At 41.0% G+C, this 27,388-nt stretch overlaps 2 protein-coding genes across 3 annotated transcripts in view; one reads left to right on the top strand and one right to left on the bottom strand.

Annotated features, from left to right (window-relative positions):
• dock2-like (dedicator of cytokinesis protein 2) overlaps positions 1-27,388 on the top strand; it is a 399,373-nt gene that overhangs the window by 255,079 nt on the left and 116,906 nt on the right. The gene's annotated exons all lie outside the window — the stretch shown is intronic.
• Positions 1-27,388, bottom strand: part of insyn2b (inhibitory synaptic factor family member 2B) — a 77,522-nt gene that overhangs the window by 23,262 nt on the left and 26,872 nt on the right. The window contains exon 2 of the mRNA XM_061930384.2: positions 14,432-16,124. Coding sequence (XP_061786368.2) covers positions 14,432-15,870 — 1,439 coding nt within the window. The 5' untranslated portion in view covers positions 15,871-16,124. The remainder of the gene's footprint in view (positions 1-14,431; positions 16,125-27,388) is intronic.

Genomic DNA, 27,388 nt, shown 5'->3' with positions numbered 1-27,388 from the left:
AAAATGCCATCATGGCACTGCCATATTTATTATTGAAGTCACAAAGTGCATAATTTTTTTTTAACATGCCTCAAAACAGCAGCTTGGAATTTGGGACATGCTCTCCCTGAGAGAGCATGAGGAGGTTGGGGGAGGGGGGGTGTATATTGTAGCATCCCGAAAGAGTTAGTGCTGCAAGGGGTTCTGGGTATTTGTTCTGTTGTGTTTATGTTGTGTTACGGTGCGGATGTTCTCCCGAAATGTGATTGTCATTCTTGTTTGGTGTGGGTTCACAGTGTGGCGCATATTTGTAACAGTGTTAAAGTTGTTTATACGGCCACCCTCAGTGTGACCTGTATGGCTGTTGACCAAGTATGCATTGCATCCCTACGTCCGTGTACACAGCGGCGTTTTAAAAAGTCATACATTTTACTTTTTGAAACCGATACCGATCATTTCCGATATCACATTTTAAAGCATTTATCGGCTGATAATATCGGCTGTCCAATATTATCGGACATGGATATAAATATAAATGCAATTTACAGATAAATAAATCGACAACAAGACACATAGTAGTAATGCATTCATAACTAGATGAGGCAATTCCTGAAGGAATTGCGTGTGAATGCTGAAGTTAAACTGAAATGCTGACAGAATGTAGTATGAATGTAAGAATAGTTTGAATGTTGAAGAGTTAGCATTTCCAGGAAAACCAGAATTTGATTTGGAACTTGGGAAAGTGTTAGTTTGAATGTCCAGGATGAGTGGAACGTGTTGATGTTGGAATGGTTTGAACAGGTTGAAAAATGCGGGAATTGTGCAGTTTGGAAAAATGTCCCATTCATTTCAATGGGAACTTCCTGGAAATTTTGGAATTTTGGTAAAAGTGGGATTTTTTTGGAAAATCACTAGGAGCATGAATGTCCTGAATGAGCTGAATTGGTTGGTGTTGGAATTGTTTAAATTGGTCAAGAAATGTTGAAGTAGCAACAGTTTTTTAATTGAAAAATGGTATTACGAAATTTTGGGAAAACCAAGTTCTTAAACCAACTTGGTTTTTTGTCCTGACTAAGAGGAATGTTTTGACAATGGAACGGTTGAAATGGGTTGAAAAATGTGAAAGGAGTCATCGCACAAAAAAAATGGAAATAAGGTTACAAAGAACCCAGGAATTCCTGGAAATTTGTTGAACGCAGAAAAATGGTTGTTTGAATTTTCAGGATGAATTGAATGTGGAATGGTTTGAATTGGTTGAAAAATTTGGGAATTGTGGAACTTTGAAAAAAAGATACCGGTAATTCATTTTGAATGGGGGAAAATTACCCCAAAAAACAGGGAATTCTAGGAAATCCGGGATTTTTTTTTTTAATTGTTGAAAGGAGCACACTATTCCTGAATATTTTGAAGTTGGAACAGTTTGAATCTGATAAAAATGTGGGAGTTGTGAAACTTTGAAAAATGTGCCATTCATTTCAATTGGATTTTCATGGAAATGTGGGAATTTCCAGGAAAAGAGGGATATTTTTTTTTTAAATGCTGAAAAAAAACTTGAATTTTCTGAATGGTTGGTGTTGGAATTTTTCAAAACGGTCGAGAAATGTTGAAGTCGTAACATTTTTAATTCAGAAATTGTATAACAGAATTCCTGGAATTTCGAGAAAAACGGGAATTTTCCCAGTTCAAAAAACAACTGAATTTTTTTGTCCTGACTAAGAGGAATGTTTTCACGGTGGAACGGTTGAAGTGGGTTGAAAACTGTGGAAGGAGTCATCGCACTAAAAACAGGTTGGACATAAGGTTAATAAGAACCCAGGAATTCCTGGAAATGTGTTGAACGTAGAAAAATGGTTGTTTGAATTTCCAAGATGAATTGAATGTGGGATGGTTATAATTGGTTGAAAAATGTGGGAATTGTGGAACTTTGAAAAATAGATAATTATAGGGAATAATAATAGGGAAAATGTCCCGAAAAACGGGGAATTCTAAAAAATCTGGGATTTTTAAAGAATAATTGTTGAAATAATATTATTTATTATTATTCAAAGCCCCCCACATTTTTCTTATTTGATCATTTCTGTGACACGACCATTTTCCTTGAGCTATTTTGACTCCTGAGGAAAATATTCTTTGGAGCTGAATTTACTATCATGGAGCATCATAAGTCAAGCCTTAAAGCAATAATATTGGACATTACAGTGGGAGCCATAGAGCGTTTCATTGATTGCTGGTAGACTACTACTGTAACTCTTGTCTGCTGGTGTCACAACCTCCATGGCTCTCTCCACACAGCTGTCTCTCCGCTGTGTTGTTGTGCCCAACATAGCATGTGCTGTTTTTACCTACGTGATCTTGTAACACAGGACGTGGATTTATTTGTCCTGCGGGAGAGGAGCATCAATTCACAGGTCACACAAATTGTCTCAAAGGAGTATTTACGACGTACGTAGAAGACGTACGCACATGATGCTTAATGCCACCCTTTATATGGCTTGCTATATATACACACATATACGCATAGATACATGTACACACATATATATGTGTGTATATGTATGTATATATGTATGTATATATATATATATATATATATTTATACACGCATATAGGCATATATACATGTACACACATATATACATGTGTATATATATATATATATATATATATATATATATATATATATATATATATATATATATATATATATATATATATATATATATATATATATATATATATATGTGTGTGTGTGTGTTGTCGGAGGCAGATAAATACATATATCCGTATTTAAGTGTTACTTCTTTATTTTCATAATCATATTACAAAACAGCTAGTGTTTTTCTTCCAATTGTGGTCTTTTGGTTGTCTGCAAATACTGTGTGCTAACCTTGACTATGGAATGTAAGAAGGAGAGATACTCCTTCTCCTTATCTGTTCTTGTGTCCAGATGCGGAGGACAATGGGCATGTGTTTGGGCTGGAAAGACAAGACAACGAGGGTGGGAGGGAGAGAGACGTTATAGAAGAGAAGGTTTCCATATTTTAGATGAGACCATTTTAACTGCGCGATTGAATGTTCTATGCTGGACTGGTCTCATTATATTTCCAAAGCTTTGGAGATAAAATTACAAAATACCTATTCTGTCTCTGGTGGTTCTTCTACTCAGCTTTAAGTGTCAAAAAGAGCTTGGTAGCGACCAGAAACTTGAATTCTCTGGCAGGAACAACTGGTCCAAACGCAACAGTATGTACTGTATGTATATGTATGTATGTATATGTATGTATGTGTATATATATATATATATATATATACGTATATACACATATACATACAGACAGTATATATATATATACATACATACCTACACACATATATATATATGTATATATATATATATACACATATACACATAGATACATGTACACACATATATATGTGTGTATATGTATGTATGTATATATATGTATATATATACATACATACATATATATATATATATATACACATATATATATATATATACATACACATATACGCATATATACATGTACACACATATATACATGTATATATGTGTATGTACTGTATGTATGTGTATATATATACATATATACACATATATACATTCATACAGTATATATATATACATACATACATATAAATACATACATATAAATATATATATATATATATATATATATATATATATATATATATATATATAATGTCAATGTCCATTACCAGCTCAGTGGCCTTGTGGTTAGAGTGTCTGCCCTGAGACTCGGATGTCGTGAGTTCAAACCCCGGCCGAGTCATACCAAAGACTACAAAAAATGGGAGCCATTACCTCCCTGCTTGGCACTCAGCATCAAGGGTTGGAATTGGGGCTTAAATCACCAAATGATTCCCGAGCGCGGCGCACGCTGCTGCTCACTGCTCCCCTCACCTCCCAAGGGGTGAACATGGGGATGGGTCAAATGCAGAGAACAAATTTCACCACACCCAGTGTGTGTGTGACAATCGTTAGGGAGAGACCCTACAACTACCTCTCGGGGGTCCCCGCACCCTACTGTATTATTTATTTTCTCTGCCTACAGTACAAAAAAAGAAAAACAGCATCTATCTATATCTTGACAAAAAAACAATGACTTGTGTGTTGTTTGGGAACAGTTGGAATTGATAATGTGCAGTAAAACTTTCCATGAAGTCAACTCACCTTCATGTGTGTTGCTATATTTGTGTTCCACGTCTGAGATGAAGAGAGCAGTTATGACTTTGGTTTACAGTGTAAACAACTAAAAACTAAGGTTTTGGGCATTGTTTTCTCTAAAGGCGTACATGTGTTTAAATATGGCCAAGGACACGCATTATTGTGGGTTTTCTGAATGTTGTCTTCACCACTAAGGGAAAATCTGCGGTAGAATCTTTCTGCCATTTTCTTTCTTTTTTGAGTCGTCAGCTTGAAGCGTCCCTCTGTCTCCGACTCCCTCGTCGTCATGTGACAATTTTGGTTCCTTTTGATGACCCATCCCTACCTTGCCTCTGATTGGCCAGTCCGTCATGTGTCGCCCTAACCTTAATCAATTGTAACTCATCACACAAACAAACACCAAGCAATCATCAGGGATGTTCTCATTCATCCAGGTTATTGGTTTTTTTCACTGTATTTTTTTGGCTTGGATTCGTAGTCCATTTTCTCTTTTTGTAGCTTGTCGCTTTGATATTGGCTACCTCGCTACTTGGGTCTGACAATAGCTAAGCTACAGGAATCGATTGATTGATTGATTGGAACTTGTATTAGTAGATTGCACAGTACAGTACATATTTCGTACAATTGACCACTAAATGGTAACACCCCAATACGTTTTTCAACTTGTTTAAGTTCCACGTTAATCAATTCATGGATCGCTACTCGTTCAAAAAAAGTAAACTGTGAAATGCACTTAAGATACGTAGCCCATCACTGCTGGTTGTCATGATCTGTGGTCTGGATTTTTGTTGTTTTCTGTTTAAGACTCCATGAGTTCCCGTTTGCGCTCCCTTGTTTGTTTTAGTTTCCATGTCGACTGATTAGTTTCACCTGTCTCATGTGTTCGGATCACGCACCTGCTCTAATCAGAGACTATTATTTAAGCCTGTTTTGCCAGTTAGTCGTCCTGGGGACATTGCTCTGTTTTGACTTTTCTTGCCATAGTTCACGCCGTGCCCAGTAAGTATTTTTGTTTCATGTCCATAGTTATTGCTATTTGTTTCAAGCCAGTTTAGTGAGTTTTTTCATGTTTTTAGTTTCATGTTTCAGTCTTAGCTTTTGTTTCCTGCGTTAAGCTGTGCCTTCGCCTTGAGCGCTTTTTGTAGTACTTTGAGTTTGGATAATTAAATAATGTTCCTACCTTCAAGCCTTGTCCAGTATAGTCCGATTGCATCCCGGGAGAACAATCCTTGCAGTAAACTGCGAAAACCTCCACGTCATGACAGAGGTAAACTTATTTCAACTTGCATTTGCTATTACAGAACAAAGCAATAATATTGTGCAGCTAGCTATAAAGGGGGGAAAAACACTTTGTTTCCCTTTTTAACTGTCATGTAGGCCAAGAGAGCTGCTGAAATCTGTCAATAAAACATGCCCGTTTAATTCATTACTCTAAGCCTGACCATGTGACTGAGATTGTAGTTCCCATTACCAGAGGAGGCTCATCATGTAGGCCAACATCATGTCTGACCTTACCTGCACTCTCCTCTTCCCTGACATCTCTTGTTGTATTCCCAAGTCTTTCTCACCCACTCAAAGGCAGTATAAATATCCGTGACACTCACACGCAGTTTAGGAGCCTTAAACATTTAATTGCATTTCACAAATGTAATCTGATAGGGATTAGCCTGCTGTGCGGGACATCTGTCTATCCTGAGAGCGAAGAGGGCGGTCCAGTGTTAAAAAGACTTTAGGTGGACACGCTACAGATGGAAACCTGCAGCAGTAATGTCTTATAAAAATGTTGTCTGTAAAGTTCCTCGCTTCATGTTGCGGCTTCACTACATTGCGGATTTTCAAAGACAAACAAATTAAAGCATGTTTTGGGCCTAAATTAATGGTTGAATTACAAAACCCCAAACCAGTGAAGTGTGACCAGCGCGCCTGCAGGAGGAAAGGTCACCGCCTCTGTCCGTGGTGCTGCAGACAGAGCACCATCAGACGGGGGCGTGGCATGTGCTGACGGCGAGACACAGCTGGCAGGTGATTAGATTTCCCAGGTGGTACGAGTTGTCTAATCATCTGTTGTCTTTAACAGTAAGCGGCCGGGAGCAGAGAGTTGGAGAGGATACGGACGTGACTAAAAAGTCACGTTCTGGAAGAGAAATCTGTTGTTGGAAGAAAACATTATCACTAAAATCTTGTTGAACCTGCTTGGCTCTTGTGCCGTGTCTTCAATGGAACTGCTAGGAAGCGACGTCCACAGGTAAATAAAAAGAGAATACAATGATTTGCAAATCCTTTTCAACCTATATTCAATTGAATAGACTGCAAAGACAAGATATTTAACGTTTCAACTGGTACACTTTATTTTTTGGCAAATATTAGCTCATTTGGAATTTGATGCCTGCAACATGTTCCAAAAAAGCTGGCACAAGTGGCAAAAAAGACTGATAAAGTTGAGGAATGCTCATCAAACACTTATTTGGAACATCCCACAGGTGAACAGGCTAATTGGGAACAGATGATTGGGTATAAACGCAGCTTCCATAAAATGCTCAGTCATTCACAAACAAGGATGGGGCGAGGGTCACCACTTTGTCAACAAATGCGTGAGCAAATTGTTTAAGCACAACATTTCTCAACCAGCTATTGCAAGGAATTTAGGGATTTCACCATCTACTGTCCGTAATATCATCAAAAGGTTCAGAGAATCTGGAGAAATCACTGCACGTAAGCAGCTGATCCCTCAGGGTGTACTGCATCAAAAAGCGACATCAGTGTGTAAAGGATATCACCACATGGGCTTAGGAATACTTCAGGAAACCACTGTCAGTAACTACGGTCTGTCGCTACATCTGTAAGTGCAAGTTAAAACTCTACTATGCAAAGCGAAAGCTACTTATCAACAACACCCAGAAACGCCGCCTGAGCTCATCTCAGATGGACTGATGCAAAGTGGAAAAAGTGTTCTGTGGTCTGATGAGTCCACATTTCAGTTTTTTTTGGAAACTGTGGACGTCGTGTCCTCCGGACCAAAGAGGAAAATAACCATCCGGACTGTTATAGGCGCAACGTTGAAAAGCCAGCACCTGTGATGGTATGGGGGTGTAGTAGTGCCCAAGACATGGGTAACTTACACATCTGTGAAGGCGCCATTAATGCTGAAAGGTACATACAGGTTTTGGAGCAACATATGTTGCCATCCAAGCAACGTTACCATGGACGCCCCTGCTTATTTCAGCAAGACAATGCCAAGCCACGCGTTACAACAGCGTGGCTTCGTAGTAAAAGAGTGCGGGTACTAGACTGGCCTTCCTGTAGTCCAGACCTGTCTCCCATTGAAAATGTGTGGCGCAGTATGAAGCCTAAAATAGCACAACGGAGACCCCCGGACTGTTGAACAACTTAAGCTGTTCATCAAGCAAGAATGGTAAAGAATTCCACCTAAAATGCTTCAAAAATGTGTCTCCTCAGTTCCCAAACGTTTACTGAGTGTTGTTAAAAGGAAAGGCCATGTAACACAGTGGTAAAAATGTCCCTGTGACAATGTGTTGCTGCCATTAAATTCTAAGTTAATGATTATTTGCCAAAAAATATTAAGTTTCTCAGTGTGAACATGAAATATGTTGTCTTTGCAGTCTATTCAATTGAATATAAGTTGAAAAGGATTTGCAAATCATTGTATTCTCTTTTTATTTACCATTTACACAGTGTGCCAAGTTCACTGGTTTTGGGTTTTGTAGTAGAGACAGACTCAACAGTGCCTCTGCTGGTTGCAGGCAAGGACTGCTTTACTTGTGTCTAGACCAGCTCCACAGAGTGCCAAAACCTTCTGTGCTCTCAGGAGGTTTGTGGCGGTGTCATGTAATTCTGTGAGCTCAGCCTGGATTAAGGAGGAGCGCATGAACGGCAGTTAAATGCGAGGCCGGAGGGAAGAAACATTGCGTAGGAAGATGTTACTGAGAGTTGAAGTGAGAGCGTAACAAGGTGGAGGGTGAAGAGGAAGCGATAGGAGATGAATCACAGCACATAAGACTCCAGCGTGTCGGACAGCTTGCAAGGAGGGAAGCAGATGGAAAGATGGAAAGTAGTGAGAGGTGAGAAAGAAGAGAGATGGGAGGATTTTTGTGTAGGGTTGCAGAATAGAAGATGAAGGATAAGAGGACACAAAAGTGGTAGCGCGAAGCGGCTTAAAGAAAAAGCGTACTCTGTTTGGTAAATGAAGTGAGTATGCAGAGTAATAAGTGGGGTGTATCGAATAGATGGATTTAGGAATCAAATAATTAACTGTAGAAAGATTGAGGATCTGACCAGGGTCAATACATGTCTCAAGGGGGTGGTGTTACCATGGCGACTGCACACCTTATAAGGTAGATGAGGTATGAGGACACAGGAACTGAGATGGGGGAAGGAACACGTGTGCAGACTTTACAGCCGTTCTCCACAGGCATGACATTTCAAACCTCATATATATATGTATATATATATATATATATACCGTATTTTTCGGACTATAAGTCACTCCGAAGTATAAGTCGCCTTGGCCGAAAATGCATAATAAAGAAGGAAAAAACCAGATATAAGTCGCACTGGAGTTTAAGTCGCATTTTTTGGGGAAATTTATTTGATAAAACCATTTGAAAGGCAATTTAAAATAAATAAAGAATTGTGAACAACAGGCTGAATACGTTATATGGCATAACAACGCCTCACTTCATCAATATGGTGATATAAAAGATGTACAAACCCCGTTTCCATATGAGTTGGGAAATTGTGTTAGATGTAAATATAAACGGAATACAATGATTTGCAAATCATTTTCAACCCATATTCAGTTGAATATGCTACAAAGACAACATATTTGATGTTCAAACTCATAAACTTTATTTTTTTTTTGCAAATAATAATTAACTTAGAATTTCATGGCTGCAACACGTGCCAAAGTAGTTGGGAAAGGGCATGTTCACCACTGTGTTACATGGCCTTTTCTTTTAACAACACTCAATAAACGAGTGGGAACTGAGGAAACTAATTGTTGAAGCTTTGAAAGTGGAATTCTTTCCATTCTTGTTTTATGTAGAGCTTCAGTCGTTCAACAGTCGAAGGTCTCCGCTGTCGTATTTTACGCTTCATAATGCGCCACACATTTTCGATGGGAGACAGGTCTGGACTGCAGGCGGACCAGGAAAGTACCCGCACTCTTTTGTTCAAACTGATAAACATTTTTTTTTGTTGCAAATAATCATTAACTTTAGAATTTGATGCAAGCAACACGTGACAAAGAAGTTGGGAAAGGTGGCAATAAATACTGATAAAGTTGAGGAATGCTCATCAAACACTTACCGTATTTTCCGCACCATAAGGCGCCCTGGGTTATAAGCCGCGCCTTCAATGAACGGCATATTTCAAAACTTTGTCCACCTATAAGACGCCCCGTGTTATAAGCCGCATCTAACTGCGCTAAAGGAATGTCAAAAAAACAGTCAGATAGGTCAGTCAAACTTTAATAATATATTAAAAACCAGCGTGATGTGGGCGCGCACGGAGTCGTATATCAACATGGACGGAGCTGCGTGAAAAAAGCCACCCGGCCTCTTCGCGTAAACTTACCTTAACCACTCGCTCATCTTTTCTTCATCCATCCCTTCGAGTTAGCTTTTATGATGACGCCGGCTGGAAAGGTCTCTTTTGGCAAGGTCTTCTTTTTGAATATCACCATGGGTGGAAGTTTCTGGCCATTAGCATGGCAAGCTAGAACCACAGTGAATGATGACTTCTCATTCCCTGTGGTGCGAATATTCACCGTACGTGCTCCCGTTGTATCCACAGTGCGGTTCACAGGAATATCAAAAGTCAGTGGAACCTCGTCCATGTTGATAATGTTCTCTGGCCGGATCTTTTTTTCAGCCATCTTGTTTTTACAATATGCACGGAAAGTAGCCAGCTTTTCTTGAAAGTCTTTAGGCAGTTGCTGTGAAATAGTAGTCCGTGTGCGGATGGAGAGATTGCGTCTTTTCATGAACCGGATCCCTGTCGCTTAGTAGGAGCCATTTTGTGGTCTTTACAGATGTAAACACACAAAGGAAATGAAACGTACGGTAATATCCGCACGCTTCTTCTTCTTCTACGCGGGCGGGTGGTTGCTTACAGTAGAAGAAGAAGCGCTTCCTGTTCTATGGGGGCGGGTGCTTACCTTGGCGGTTGCTTGCGTAGAAGAAGAAGCACTTCCTCTTCTACGGGGAAAAAAGATGGCGGCTGTTTACCGTAGTTGCGAGACCGAAACTTTATGAAAATGAATCTTAATATTAATCCATATATAAAGCGCACCGGGTTATAAGGCGCACTGTCAGCTTTTGAGAAAATTTGTGGTTTTTAGGTGCGCCTTATAGTGCGGAAAATACGGTATTTGGAACATCCCACAGGTGTGCAGGCTATTTGGGAACAGGTGGGTGCCATGATTGGGTATAAAAACAGCTTCCCAAAAAATGCTCAGTCTTTCACAAGAAAGGATGGGGCGAGGTACACCCCTTTGTCCACAACTGCGTGAGCAAATAGTCAAACAGTTTAAGAACAACGTTTGTCAAAGTGCAATTGCAAGAAATTTTGGGATTTCAACATCTACGGTCCATAATATCATCGAAAGGTTCAGAGAATCTGGAGAAATCACTCCACGTAAGCGGCATGGCCGGAAACCAACATTGAATGACCGTGACCTTCGATCCCTCAGACGGCACTGTATCAAAAACCGACATCAATCTCTAAAGGATATCACCACATGGGCTCAGGAACACTTCAGAAAACCACTGTCAGTAACTACAGTTGGTCGTACCAAAGACTATAAAAATGGGACCCATTACCTCCCTGCTTGGCACTCAGTATCAAGGGTTGGAATTGGGGGTTAAATCACCAAAAATGATTCCCAGGCGCGGCCACCGCTGCTGCCCACTGCTCCCCTCACCTCCCAGGGGGTGATCAAGGGTGATGGGTTAAATGCAGAGAATAATTTCGCCACACCTAGTGTGTGTGTGACAATCATTGGTACTTTAACTTTTACTTTAACTTTAACTTTACATCTGTAAGTGCAAGTTAAAACTCTACTATGCAAAGCGAAAGCCATTTATCAACAACATCCAGAAACGCCGCCGGCTTCTCTGGGCCCGAGATCATCTAAGATGGACTCATGCAAAGTGGAAAAGTGTTCTGTGGTCTGACGAGTCCACATTTCAAATTGTTTTTGGAAACTGTGGACGTCGTGTCCTCTGGACCAAAGAGGAAAAGAACCATCTGGATTGTTCTAGGGTCAAAGTGTAAAAGGCAGCATGTGTGATGGTATGGGGGTGCATTAGTGCCCAAGACATGGGTAACTTACACATCTGTGAAGGCACCATTAATGCTGAAAGGTACATACAGGTTTTGGAGCAACATATGCTGCCATCTAAGCGCCGTCTTTTTCATGGACGCCCCTGCTTATTTCAGCAAGACAATGCCAAGCCACATTCAGCACGTGTTACAACAGCGTGGCTTTGTAAAAAAAGAGTGCGGGTACTTTCCTGGACCGCCTGCAGTCCAGACCTGTCTCCCATTGAAAATGTGTGGCGCATTATGAAGCGTAAAATACGACAGCGGAGACCCCGGACTGTTGAACGACTGAAGCTATACATTAAACAAGAATGGAAAGAATTCCACTTTCAAAGCTTCAACAATTAGTTTCCTCAGTTCCCAATCGTTTATTGAGTGTTGTTAAAAGAAAAGGTGATGTAACACAGTGGTAAACATGCCCTTTCCCAACTACTTTGGCACGTGTTGCAGCCATGGAATTCTAAGTTAATTATTATTTGCAAAAAAAAAATAAAGTTTATGAGTTTGAACATCAAATATGTTGTCTTTGTAGTGCATTCAATTGAATATGGGTTGAAAAGGATTTGCAAATCATTGTATTCTGTTTATATTTACATCTAACACAATTTCCCAACTCATATGGAAACGGGGTTTTGTAAGATTACATGTACATTCAATTTAAAATCTGCACACACTTACAGGAAACACTATGAATGTGTTTTTTAACCGTGGGTGTGTGTTGTGAGGCGCACAAAACAAGTCAATAACTCCATGTTCTGTAGTTAAATAAGGTTTAAAAACTTGAGGTAATGTTGCACATGTTTAATGACAAACTAAAAAAGCTCTGAAAAAACAAACAAACCTAGAAGTCTTGAGTTTTTGAAACTCAATGTGCCTGTTTCTATATTACATTAGGGCTGCAACAAATAATCGATTAAATCGGTTATAAAAATAGTTGCCGATTAATTTAGACATCGATCCGTTGGATCTACGCTACGCGCATGCGCAGAGGCTTTTATTTTTTTTTTTTTAATTATTTTTTTATAAACCTTTATTTATAAACTGCAACATTTACAAACAGCTGAGGAACAATAATCAAAATAAGTATGGTGCCAGTATGCTGTTTTTTTTTTTTTTCTCAATAAAATACTGGATAGGATAGAAATTTAGTTTGTCTCTTTTATCTGATTATTAATCGATTAATCGAAGTAATAATCGACAGAATAATCGATTATCAAATTAATCGTTAGTTGCAGCCCAATATTACATATATGCTTACATCATGTATATAACACCTTAATGGAGGTGTTTGGATGTTTTTTAAGGGCTTCATAGGCAAAATTGAGCAGCTCCCATAGGCTCCATTGTAAGCGGACTTTCGATCGCATTTATTTAATACTTTGAATGCATAAAAAGTATTAACAATAATCCATTGTCATGTCTCTCATAATCAATGTTCCCTCTAATTTTTCATGTGTGAACAAAGGCAAAAACTCCCTGAGCATTGAGTGGAGCCCATGTGAGCAACATCAGACGTGCACACTGTGGCTACACCAGCAGCACACCTGTCCCAAACCTGACTAAATAACGAGTTACATCTCCATCCCGTCCATCCATTTTTTACCGCTTGTCCCTTTCGGGGTCGCGGGGGGTGCTGGAGCCTACCTCAGCTGCATTCGGGCGGAAGGCGGGGTACACCCTGGACAAGTCCTCACCTCATCCCAGATAGACAGACAACATTCTCTTATTATTATAATCAAATGACAGCAGTCATTTCCATGAGGTTATTTTCTAATATAAGTGTTTAGGCCCACTTACAATGACAATAACAAAAAAATATTGTTTTTCATGAGCTGTGTACTTGTATTGTTTGTCTGGGTGGAGGTCCTGCTTTGGAAATAATTTGTACCCCTTTCAGACATTGCATTTAGGTCCGATTAAAACATTCACATGTTGCACAATGAGATGTAAGCAGGGGATCATGTGTACATTCCTGCAACTTCCTGTTTGTAAAAAATACATTTTATTAGTATTTATTTAATATACTAACAGCATTTCATGATTAATATTTATAAATTAAGATTCCTAATAAATGACACTAGAATAAGCACACATTTGATTGGTAAATCATAGTGTAACGACCTGGAATGACACTTTTTGTGTGGTGTTGGAGTTGTCCGACTTTTTGTGTGGCTGTAAACGCATCACTGGCTAAGTGCCATATGTGCATGTGTTGGCGCAAGTGAGAAAGAGCGAGCGGCTGCTGTTGATATAACAAAGTTGCTTTTGGTCTGGTTTGTACTGCAGAAAATGACCACTTTTGCTAGATATGATTTTTTTTACTAATGTTTTGGTGATGTGTTTACGGCCGACAATAAAGAGTTTTGCTCAGTAAAGTGATGGATGGAATTCATGTCCTCAAAGCGTCTCGACAGACGTTACAATATTTGAACAATGATGACGAAAACTGTTTTCTCTGTCGTGTCCGTGTCGTGTCGAAAATTGTTATGCGCTTAGTTTTTTATTTGATTTTGTGCGTGGCTTAGATTTGCCGTGCGCAGAGGACGCTTGAGCAGTGCGCAATTGCACAGGCGCGCACCTTAGAGGGAACATTGCTCATAATGATTGTGAACGATAGGAAAACATTCTTTGGTATTAATTATTAGTTTCACCTTGTAAATCTAATCTAAAAAACAAATCTTTGCATGATTTTCTATCTGTGCTTGTGTTAAGGTAAAACAGCCTTTCTGGTGAAAATTGTTTTTATTTCTCACTGTGGCTTTCTGAAAGCTCAGTTTAAAAAGAAAAAATCGACAAAAAGATACATCGAAAAATGTACGTTATTTTAAATACCCATGTTGGTATGCCCAAGGCCTTATTTTCAAGGTTCTCTCGAATGCAATTTCAAAGACTTTGCCTCACCCTTCGCTGAAGGCCTTGCTCTTCTCCAGGTCTTGAATGACATTAAGGAGCACCTTGATCTTCTCCTGATTGGACACGAGGTTTTCCTCCACGCTCTGTAACTTCCCTTCCAGGCCGCCAGGGGCGCTCCCAGTCCCCAGTAGCAGTCCCGCTGGAGCGCCGTTGCATTGCGCTGTCTTGTGAGTCTTACAAGGCAAAGTGTGGTCGTCTAAAGATTTGCTCTTCTGATTTGTGTAGTTCATCAGTCTGGTGTCTTTAGAAGAGTTCAGTTTGGGACTGCCTGCCGCCTCCTGGGTGTTTTTGCTACGAGCTAAAAGGCCAGATGGTTTGGAAGAAGTCGACTTAGGGGAGTTTTTTGCAGGGAGAGCTGGGGGGTTGCTACATTTTGTATGATCGGAAGGGTCTGGAGGTTTTGAATTTATGTGCTGGAGTTGATCATGCTTGTCTGTTGAAAGTGGTTCTGTTGCGGCTGTAGTCTGCGGGTGTGTGACAGTCTTGCCGGTCTGTGTGTCTGCCGTTTGTGTGGCCGAGTCCTTGCAGTGTGTAAACTCTGCTGAATGTGGCCTGCTCTGCTGGTGCCTCGTCTTATTCTGAGCAGGCGCTCCACTGCTGGAGTGTGAGTTGTGCGTTTTTGGTATGGTGTGCGACAGCTGCGGGATTCGACTGTTGGTCTTCACTGATGTCTCTTGCTTTTTGACGTCTAAAGTACTCTCCTTTTTTGAGGAGTTCTGGGCCATGCCCTGCTTTGATACGGGGTGAGGTAAAGTCTGACTGGATGATATCTGAGGCGCGGCCCTCCTCCGGCATGCGCCTGTGCACTGGGTGAGCTGCGAGCGTCTACGCCCGCACGTTCCACAGAGCTGGGGCGAGGAGGTGGTGGCCATCCGACAGGGCCGGGGCGGCGTGACGTGGACGGTCGTGCAAACATTCCCTGTCTTCACCACGGAACGGTGTCGCTCCCCACGTAGAGACTGCACTCTTCTCTTCTCTTGACTCTCCTCCTTGACTTCTGGGGCTTCACTGCAGACCCCTCCCAACATGTCGGAGCCCACCACGCTGCCATTGGTGTACCTCGATATCCTTTTACCTCTCGAGTCTTTCGGATTGGTCCGTATTGCTTTTATCTGGCAGTAAACACCACTGCCTGACCCTTGCGACCCCATGTCATCCTGTGTCAGTTTGTTGATTTCGTTCTGAGACGTCTCCTTGGACTGCGGCAGACTGTTGCTGTCACTTGAGATAACGCCTCCTGACTCCGTCGCGCCCGTTGCCATGGTGAGGGCTCGCTGCGGGTAGACGTGTCTTTTGATGGAAGAGAGAGTCCGCAGCCCGGGAGACGTCTGCACCCCGACACTGCACAGCGGGCCCCATCGCCCCACCGCTAGGGGAACTCCCAGTGCGGGTACTGGATTGGTCGGGTCGGCCACTCTCCTGCCCATACTCTTTGGCAGGGTGGCTCATCCCCCTGAGGAGCCGAAGGGGTAGGGGTCAAGCAGGGACATCAGTCGGAGTCAGCGAGATTACATCCAAAGTGTCGATGATAATGTGGTCGTGTGCTGGGATGCCTCAATAGCCAGTGTGGCTCCGAGGGCTCATTGCCTTTCCGTTAATGATCCCCTTCGTAGTCCAGCAACTTGTCCAAGTTTCTGACCAATGGCCCGTAGATGATGAGTTGGCTGCGCTCTCCTTGCATCTACGGAGAAAGGGGAAGAGAGAGTGACTGAGAGAAAGCAGCAGAGTGAGAGAGAGAATAAACATCCAGACGGGCATAGAGATGCAGACCAGATGCAGACGCCATCTGAAAGCTTCAAGCGTTGCCTCAGTGCACGCAGTGGCCCGATCAATAAAACTCTATCAAGCTCTTATTAGATCAGCAGGTGGGTGGCATACACAGATCTTTATCTCCTGCAGGAACTGAAAAGACTTGAGGTATTTTAAGACTAATGGAGTATGTCTCCACTGAGTGGAGTGGATCACATGTTGAACACACACCCCAGGAGAGACACAGTTGGCTTGTGAACACATTCTAAACAAGTGTCGAGCGATATTGATCCCACTCTTTTAAGTCATTGTTTGCCGTTTAATTACCAATCCCTATTTGCAGTCGCCTTATCATACAAGAAGTGTGTTGACTGATGAAAAGAGATCACTTCATTTAGTACATCTGCACAATCCAATAAGATCCAAAAGAAGAGCTGCATTGTCTCAGATGAACAAAGTCTGTCCCACAGGTTACACGTAATGTACAGTACTGGTTAAAAGTTTGGACACACCTTCTCATTCAATGTCTTTTCTTTATTTACATTGTAGATTGTCACATCAAAACTATGAATGAACACATGTGGAGTTATGTATGCACTTACCGTATTTTTCGGAATATAAGTCGCACCGGCTGAAAATGCATAATAAAGAAGGAAAAAAAACATATATAAGTTGCACTGGAGTATAAGTCGCATTTTTTGGGGAAATGTATTCGATAAAAGCCAACACCAAGAATAGACATTTGAAAGGCAATTTAAAATAAATCAAGAATAGTGAACAACAGGCTGAATAAGTGTACGTTATATGAGGCATAAATAACCAACTGGTATGTTAACGTAACATATTATGGTAAGAGTCATTCAAATAACTATAACATATAGAACATGCTATACGTTTACCAAACAATCTGTCACTCCTAATCGCTAAATCCCATGAAATCTTATACGTCTAGTCTCTTACGTGAATGAGATCAATAATATTATTTGATATTTTACGCTAATGTGTTAATCATTTCACACAAGTCGCTCCTGAGTATAAGTCGCACCCCCGACCAAACCATGAAAAAAACTGCGACTTATAGTCCGAAAAATACGGGACCAAAAAAAGGTGATGTAACTAAAAACATGTTTTGTATCCTAGTTTCTTCAAAATATCCACCCTTTGCTTTGAGTACTGCTTTGCACACTTTTGGCATTCTCTCCATGAGCTTCAAGGGGTAGTCACCGGAAAGGGTTTTCACTTCACAGGTGTGCTTGAAGCTCATGGAGAGAATGCCAAGAGTGTGCAAGGCAGTAATCAGAGCAAAGGGTGGCTATTTTGAAAAAAATAGAATATAAAACATGTTTTCAGTTATTTCACCTTTTTTTTGTTAAGTACATAACTCCACATGTGTTCATTCATAGCTTTGATGTGACAATCTACAATGTAAATAGTCATGAAAATAAAGAAAACTAGAGATGTCCAATAATGGCTTTTTTGCCGATATTCCGATATTGTCCAACTCTTAATTACCGATTCCCATATCAACCGATACCGATATATACAGTCGTGGAATTAACACATTATTATGCCTAATTTTGTTGTGATGCCCCACTTGATGCATTAAACAATGTAACAAGGTTTTCCAAAATATATCAACTCAAGTTATGGGAAAAAAAATGCCAACATGGCACTGCCATATTTATTATTGAAGTCACAAAGTGCATTATTTGTTTTAACATGCCTCAAAACAGCAGCTTGGAATTTGGGACATGCTCTCCCTGAGAGAGCATGAGGAGGTTGAGGTGGGCGAGGTTGAGGTGTGGGGAGGGTAGGGGATAGCGGGGGGTGTATATTGTAGCGTCCCGGAAGAGTTAGTGCTGCAAGGGGTTCTGGGTATTTGTTCTGTTGTGTTTATGTTGTGTTACGGTGCGGATGTTCTCCCGAAATGTGTTTGTCATTCTTGTTTGGTGTGGGTTCACAGTGTGGCGCATATTTGTAACAGTGTTGAAGTTGTTTATACGGCCACCCTCAGTGTGAGTAAGCCTTGCATTCACTTGTGTGTGTGAAAAGCCGTAGATATTATGTGACTGGGCCGGCACGCAAAGGCAGTGCCTTTAAGGTTTAATGGCGCTCTGTACTTCTCCCTACGGCCGTGTACACAGCGGCGTTTTAAAAAGTCATACATTTTACTTTTTGAAACCGATACCGATAATTTTGAAACCGATACCGATAATTTCCGATATTACATTTTAAAGCATTTATCGGCATCTCTAAAGAAAATGCACTGAATGAGAAGGTGTGTCCAAACTTTTGGCCTGTACTGTATGTTAAACATTTCATAAACCACTCAAAACAAATACAAAAATTCATCCAATGTCAGAATTTCAAGTATGATCAGAATCATGTTGTGATGTGCACTTTGTGCTAAAAGAATCTCTGGTCTGCTTGAAAATGCCTCAAAAGTCAAACGGAACTTGGAGGTTGAACAGAAATGCAGCATGGGTCAGAAAGTCCTGTGATGATTCAGGTTGTACATCTGATCAGCAGGTACCAGAAGGTAAGAAAATAAGTTGCTTTTGCATAATATTGCGAAACATAACGCCAGATATTATGTCTTACCTTATACACACACCATAATAATACTCCTATGTTGAAGCACAGTACAATCTATCAAGCGGTGTGGCTTCATAGCTTACTAAAGTCCTACTAAAACATTTTGATAGATTTTTGAGCGCCGTGTGTAATGTTCTATATTTTACATGGAACATATAACATTTTGGTGTTGTTTACTTGAGTCATATTGCAGTCTACACATATCTCTTATGTGTGACTGCCATCTACTGGTCACACTTATCATTACACCAAGTACCAAATAAAATAGCTTTGAGGTCCGTAAGCACAACCAAAATGATTCCGTACATTAGGCGCACCGGCTTATAAGGCGCACTGTGGAGTTTTGAGAAAATGAAAGGATTTTAAGTGCGCCTTATAGTCCGTAATATACGGTAGATAAAACTTCAATGGCTCACCTCTTCTTTCTTTTTGTCAAAGTAGCTCTAACAGTGTTGAAAGTTGGAGACGTCTGATTTAGAGAATCAAAACAGGCATTTTTTTTATTGCAATCTTCACAGTACACCGTTATAATTTCAGAAGTAACACCAGGAACAAACAGATAGATAGATAGATACCGCATTTTTCGGAGTATAAGTCGCACCGGCCGAAAATGCATAATAAAGAAGGAAAAAAACATATATAAGTCGCATTGGAGTGTAAGTCACATTTTTGGGGAACTTATTTTGATAAAAGCCAACACCAAGAATAGACATTTGAAAGGCAATTTAAAATAAATCAAGAATAGTGAACAACAGGCTGAATAAGTGTACGTTATATGAGGCATAAATAACCAACTGGTATGTTAACGTAACATATTATGGTAAGAGTCATTCAAATAACTATAACATATAGAACATGCTATACGTTTACCAAACAATCTGTCACTCCTAATCGCTAAATCCCATGAAATCTTATACGTCTAGTCTCTTACGTGAATGAGATCAATAATATTATGTGATATTTTACGCTGATGTGTTAATAATTTCACACATAAGTCGCTCCTGAGTATAAGTCGCACCCCCGGGCCAAAAAAACTGCGACTTTTAGTCTGAAAAATACGGTGATAGATAGATAGATAGATAGATAGATAGATAGATAGATAGATAGTACTTTATTGATTCCTTCAGGAGAGTTCCCTCAGGAAAATTAAAATTCCAGCAAAAGTGTACAGAATGGAGATCGAATTTAAAAAGTAAAAAGTAAATAATGGGGGTATAAATGGGAACAAAATAGAAAAATATTACAATAAGAATAAAAATAAAAAGCAACAATGAGAATACAAATATAACAGTAAAATAAGAATATAACAAGAGAAACTAGACATTAGTGACCATGTTATGATTAAGTATTGCACTGTTATTGTTTTGCATCCCCTGTCATCCTAGTACCCCCCCTCCACCCACCCAGAGAGGAGTTGTACAGTCTAATGGCATGTGGGACAAAATAGTTTTTTAGTCTATTAAATTAATAATAATAATAAATCAAACATTATGTTCACAACGTTGGGTGTGTCTGTTAGTAGTTTATTTATTTGTCCTTTTTCAGTTGAATTATACTGATCTTGTTGGACCAAAGCATGATAAAATGTTTCTTACAACTTTAAGAAGTTAAATGTTTAATAAAGACCAGAGCTTGTGATTGGGAAAAAAAAACATGTTTGGAATTTAGAACAACTTGTAAGTCAATCGACATCAAAGAGCAGATTACGCTCAACTAGTTTCGATTTTTCTAAAGCAGCTGCAACATATTCGGATCTCATAAGTATATTCAAGAGTTGTTGCTCGTGCCAAATATACAACTCAAAAGGTTTCAGCAACTTTGGAATGTGGCATCCTTATGTGAGTCAGGATCAGTCAAAGGCTCCCAACGTCAGTGACATCGCTGCCGTGTCTATAAATATCTTCACATTGTGTTTATGTACAGTGCATTCACTTTTTCCACATTGTGTTGTGTTACATCCTTATATATACCGTATTTTTCAGACTATAAGTCGCAGTTTTTTTCATAGTTTGGGCGGGGGTGCGACTTATACTCAGGAGCGACTTATGTGTGCAATTATGAACACATTAGCGTAAAATATCAAATAATATTATTTATCTCATTCACGTAAGAGACTAGACGTATAAGATTTCATGGGATTTAGCGATTAGGAGTGACAGATTGTGTGTACATCGGGGGCAGTACCTTTGGATTGGCAGACCGGGGTGGTGGTTCCTCTCTTTAAGAAGGGGAACCGGAGGGTGTGTTCTAACTATCGTGGGATCACACTCCTCAGCCTTCCCGGTAAGGTCTATTCAGGTGTACTGAAGAGGAGGCTACGCCGGATAGTCGAACCTCGGATTCAGGAGGAACAGTGTGGTTTTCGTCCTGGTCATGGAACTGTGGACCAGCTCTATACTCTCGGCAGGGTCCTTGAGGGTGCATGGGAGTTTGCCCAACCAGTCTACATGTGTTTTTTGGACTTGGAGAAGGCATTCGATCGTGTCCCTCGGGAAGTCCTGTGGGGAGTGCTCAGAGAGTATGGGGTATCGGACGGTCTGATTGTGGCTGTCTGCTCCCTGTATGATCAGTGTCAGAGCTTGGTCCGCATTGCCGGCAGTAAGTCGGACACGTTTCCAGTGAGGGTTGGACTCCGCCAAGGCTGCCCTTTGTCACCCATTCTGTTCATAACTTTTATGGACAGAATTTCTAGGCGCAGTCAAGGCGTTGAGGGGATCCGGTTTGGTGGCTGCAGGATTAGGTCTCTGCTTTTTGCAGATGATGTGGTCCTGATGGCTTCATCTGGCCAGGATCTTCAGCTCTCGCTGGATCGGTTCGCAGCTGAGTGTGAAGCGACTGGGATGAGAATCAGCACCTCCAAGTCCGAGTCCATGGTTCTCACCCGGAAAAGGGTGGAGTGCCATCTCCGGGTTGGGGAGGAGACCCTGCCCCAAGTGGAGGAGTTCAAGTACCTCGGAGTCTTGTTCACGAGTGAGGGAAGAGTGGATCGTGAGATCGACAGGCGGATCGGTGCGGCGTCTTCAGTGATGCGGACGCTGTATCGATCCGTTGTGGTGAAGAAGGAGCTGAGCCGGAAGGCAAAGCTCTCAATTTACCGGTCGATCTACGTTCCCATCCTCACCTATGGTCATGAGCTTTGGGTTATGACCGAAAGGACAAGATCACGGGTGCAAGCGGCCGAAATGAGTTTCCTCCGCCGGGTGGCGGGGCTCTCCCTTAGAGATAGGGTGAGAAGCTCTGTCATCCGGGGGGAGCTCAAAGTAAAGCCGCTGCTCCTCCACATCGAGAGGAGCCAGATGAGGTGGTTCGGGCATCTGGTCAGGATGCCACCCGAACGCCTCCCTAGGGAGGTGTTTAGGGCACGTCTGACCGGTAGGAGGCCACGAGGAAGACCCAGGACACGTTGGGAAGACTATGTCTCCCGGCTGGCCTGGGAACGCCTCTGGATCCCCCGGGAGGAGCTGGACGAAGTGGCTGGGGAGAGGGAAGTCTGGGCTTCCCTGCTTAGGCTGCTGCCCCCGCGACCCGACCTCGGATAAGCGGAAGAAGATGGATGGATGGATGGAGATTGTTTGGTAAACGTATAGCATGTTCTATATGTTATAGTTATTTGAATGACTCTTACCATAATATGTTATGTTAACATACCAGTTGGTTATTTATGCCTCATATAACGTACACTTATTCAGCCTGTTGTTCACTATTCTTGATTTATTTTAAATTGCCTTTCAAATGTCTATTCTTGGTGTTGGCTTTTATCAAATACATTTCCCCCAAAAATGCGACTTATACTCCAGTGCGACTTATATATGTTTTTTTCCTTCTTTATTATGCATTTTCGGCCGGTGCGACTTATACTCCGAAAAATACGGTATATAATGTACATATGGGTGCGGCGGGCCAGCAACTCGAGGGTTCAATTCCAGCGTCCGCCATCCTTGTCACAGCCGTTGTGTCCTTGGGCAAGACACTTCAGCCTTGCTCCTGATGGATCTTGGTTAGCGCCTTGCATTCCGCCATTAGTGTGTGAATGGGTGAATGTGACGTATAATGTAAAGTGCTTTGGGTATACTAGTTAAAGTGCGGTGTAAAATTCAGACCATTTACTGTTTTTTTCCAAAATGGAATAAAATCAATTTTTGTCCGCAGAATTCCACGCGCAATTCTTAATAATGACGATGTAAATTTTTTTTTTTTTTTTGCATAAAAACCGAAAAATCACATGTACCGTACTTTTCGCACTATAAGACGCACTTAAAATCCTTTCATTTTCTCAAAACTTGACAATGCGCCTTATAACCCGGTGGCCCAAACGCACGGAATAGTTGTGGTTGTGCTTACCGACCTCGAAACTATTTTATTTGGTACATGGTGAAATGATAAGTGCAACCAGTAGATGGCTGTCACACATACGAGATACGTATGGACTGCAATGTGATGGCGGTCACACATAATCCTTTCAGTTTCTCAAAACTCGACAATGCGCCTTATAACCCGGTGGCCCAAACGCACGGAATAATTGTGGTTGTGCTTACCGACCGCAAAACTATTTTATTTGGTACATGGTGAAATGATAAGTACAACCAGTAGATGGCTGTCACACATACGAGATACGTATGGACTGCAATGTGATGGCGGTCACACATAAGAGATATGTGTAGACTGCAATCTGCACTTAAAATCCTTTCATTTTCACAAAACTCGACAATGCGCCTTATAACCCGGTGCGCCTAATGCACGGAATAATTGTAGTTGTGCTTACCAACCTTGAAGCTATTTTATTTGGTACATGGTGAAATAATAAGTGTGACCAGTAGATGGCAGTCACACATAGGAGATATGTGTAGACTGCAATATGACTTAAGTTAACAACACCAAAATGTTATATGTTGCATTGAAAATATAGAACATTACACACGGTGCTCAAAAATCTATCAAAATGTTTTAGTAGGACTTTGGTAAGCTATGAAGCCGCACCACTTGATGGATTGTACTGTGCTTCAACATAGGAGTATTATTATGGTGTGTGTATAAGGTAAGACATATTATCTGCCGTTTTGTTTCACAATATCATGCAAAAGCAACTTTCCTTATCTTCTGGTACCTGCTGATCTGTATTTGGGATCTGCATAAGTCCTGAAAATTTGCGCGCTTCCGCCTTTGTAGTCCGTGGTGACACCGTAATCAATAAGCTTCTTCTTTTTCTCTATCTTCTTGTTATGTGACATTCATCCTTTGCTGTTGCCATTTCTAATATAAAGTAGTGTAAAGTTCTTACTTATATCTGTCAGTAAACTCGCCATGAAAGCACTAAAACATACCGGTGTAGTGAGTTTACATTATTCACCCAAGGAACTTTAGTTATTAGAGAGTTCCGGTCGGACGGTTTTTCACGGGACACATTTCCGGTGTTGTTGTTTACGGATGAGGAGATGCTGCTCCGTTATCGATTCAAGTAAAGTCTGAATGTCATTAAAACAGTTAGCTCCATCTTTTGACACTTCTTCCACTCTCGTCCTTGCACGCTACACCGCTACAACAAAGATGACGGGGAGAAGACGCTGTCGATGGTGAGCCACGTAAATAAGACCGCCCACTAAAGCGACTGTCAAAAAGCGACTTGAAGATAATCTGTAAAACATCATCTATGCAACATTTTGACCAAAGAACCACCATTACATGTTATGTAGACCACAAGGAAGTCTTTTACATTTAGAAAAAAAAAAAAATAATATGACCCCTTTAATGCGCCTTATAATGCGGTGCGCCTTGTATATGAAAAAAAAAATTATTAGACCTGCTCATCGGCAGTGCGCCTTATAATCCGTTACGCCCTATGGTCTGGAAAATACGGTACTCACATGTATTCACAGCCTTTGTTCAATACTTTGTTGAGTTGATGCACCTTTGGCACTCTTTTTGAATATGATGCCACAAGCATGGCACACCTATTTTAAGCAGTTTTTTTTTAAATTGCAAAAAAAATATATAAAAAATGAATGCATTCCATTTGGAAATAAGGCTGTAACATAACATAACAAAAACAAGACCATCCCGTCTCCGCTCGGGATGGTCTCCTGCTGGCCCACTATGGACTGGACTCTCACTATTATGTTAGATCCACTATGGACTGGACTCTCACTATTATGTTAGATCCACTATGGACTGGACTATCACTATTATGTTAGATCCACTATGGACTGGCCTATCACTATTATGTTAGATCCACTATGGACTGGACTCTCACACTATTATGTTAGATCCACTATGGACTGAACTCTCACAATATTATATTAGATCCACTATGGACTGGACTCTCACTATTATGTTAGATCCACTATGGACTGGACTCTCACTATTATGTTAGATCCACTATGGACTGGACTCTCACTATTATGTTAGATCCACTATGGACTGGACTCTCACACTATTATGTTAGATCCACTATGGACTGGACTCTCTAAATATTATGTTAGATCCACTATGGACTGGACTCTCACACTATTATGTTAGATCCACTATGGACTGGACTCTCTAAATATTGTGTTAGATCCACTATGGACTGGACTCTCACACTATTATGTTAGATCCACTATGGACTGGACTCTCACACTATTATGTTAGACCCACTATGGACTGGACTCTCACTATTATGTTAGATCCACTATGGACTGGACTCTCACTATTATGTTAGATCCACTATGGACTGGACTCTCTCACTATTATGTTTGATCCACTATGGACTGGACTCTCACTATTATGTTAGATCCACTATGGACTGGACTCTCACACTATTATGTTTGATCCACTATGGACTGGACTCTCTCACTATTATGTTGGATCCACTATGGACTGGACTCTCACACTATTATGTTAGATCCACTATGGACTGGACTCTCACACTATTATGTTAGATCCACTATGGACTGGACTATCACTCTCTCACCCACATCTGCGGTCTTCTCTAAGGTTCCTCATAGTCATTCACATTGACATCCCACTGAGTTTTTCCTTGCCCTTATGTGGGCTCTGAACCGAGGATGTTGTTGTGGCTTGTGCAGCCCTTTGAGACACTTGTGATTTAGGGCTATATAAGTAAACATTGATTGAAATGTGGAAAAGGCTGTGAATACTTTCCGGATGCACTGTAGATGTTAGTTCATTGCCTGTCGTGATGAACACTGTTTAAGAAGGTCGGCTATGTAATGGCATGACTCCTGATCTACACATGGCACGACACACTCAGGTGAAGGAGAAAAGGAAAAACAAATTGCATATAATCGTCTTCCTGCAAGAGTGTAGGCTGCGTATGCGAGAATGTTGACAGCAGATGTTCCTGCATATTTAAGAGCGTGTTTGCCGTGGGATTCACGCCGAGTCAATTGAAGGCAATCTCACGTCGACTCATTTCCAATGTTGTGTTTCTCTGCACTCGATACAAAACCAGCAGCTGCTGAAACTCAAGTAAAACCACATTGTCTATGTCAACTCACCACAGTATATCTTCCAACCATATGTTCCTTTACTTCACCCACAACACTAGCAGTGTCTCAAAACTCATGGCTTTGCGAATAATATTTTACCTTTGCACGTGTGATACAGTGAATGTACAAACCCCGTTTCCATATGAGTTGGGAAATTGTGTTAGATGTAAATATAAACGGAATACAATGATTTGCAAATCCTTTTCAACCCATATTCAGTTGAATATGCTACAAAGACAACATATTTGATGTTCAAATTATTTTGCAAATAATCATTAACTTTAGAATTTGATGCCAGCAACACGTGACAAAGAAGTTGGCAAAGGTGGAAATAAATAATGATAAAGTTGAGGAATGCTCATCAAACACTTATTTGGAACATCCCACAGGTGTGCAGGCTAATTGGGAACAGGTGGGTGCCATGATTGGGTATAAAATTAGATTGCTCAGCCATTCACAAACAAGGATGGGGCGAGGGTCACCACTTTGTCAACAAATGCGTGAGCAAATTGTTGAACAGTTTAAGAAAAACCTTTCTCAACCAGCTATTGCGAGGAATTGAGGGATTTCACCATCTACGGTCCGTAATATCATCAAAGGGTTCAGAGAATCTGGAGAAATCACTGCACGTAAGCAGCTAAGCCCGTGACCTTCGATCCCTCAGGCTGTACTGCATCAACAAGCGACATCAGTGTGTAAAGGATATCACCACATGGGCTCAGGAACACTTCAGAAACCCACTGTCAGTAACTACAGTTGGTCGCTACATCTGTAAGTGCAAGTTAAAAGTCTCCTATGCGAGGCGAAAACCGTTTATCAACAACACCCAGAAACGCAGTCGGCTTCGCTGGGCCTGAGCTCATCTAAGATGGACTGATACAAAGTGGAAAAGTGTTCTGTGGTCTGACGAGTCCACATTTCAAATCGTTTTTGGAAACTGTGGACGTTGTGTGCTCCGGACCAAAGAGGAAAAGAACCATCCAGATTGTTATAGGCGCAAAGTGTAAAAGCCAGCATGTGTGATGGTATGGGGGTGTATTAGTGGCCAAGACATGGGTAACTTACACATCTGTGAAGGCACCATTAATGCTGAAAGGTACATACAGGTTTTGGAGCA

The sequence above is a fragment of the Nerophis lumbriciformis genome, linkage group LG36 (assembly GCF_033978685.3).
Source record: "Nerophis lumbriciformis linkage group LG36, RoL_Nlum_v2.1, whole genome shotgun sequence".
Classification (NCBI taxonomy): domain Eukaryota; kingdom Metazoa; phylum Chordata; class Actinopteri; order Syngnathiformes; family Syngnathidae; genus Nerophis; species Nerophis lumbriciformis.
This window is presented reverse-complemented; position numbering and strand designations above follow the sequence as displayed.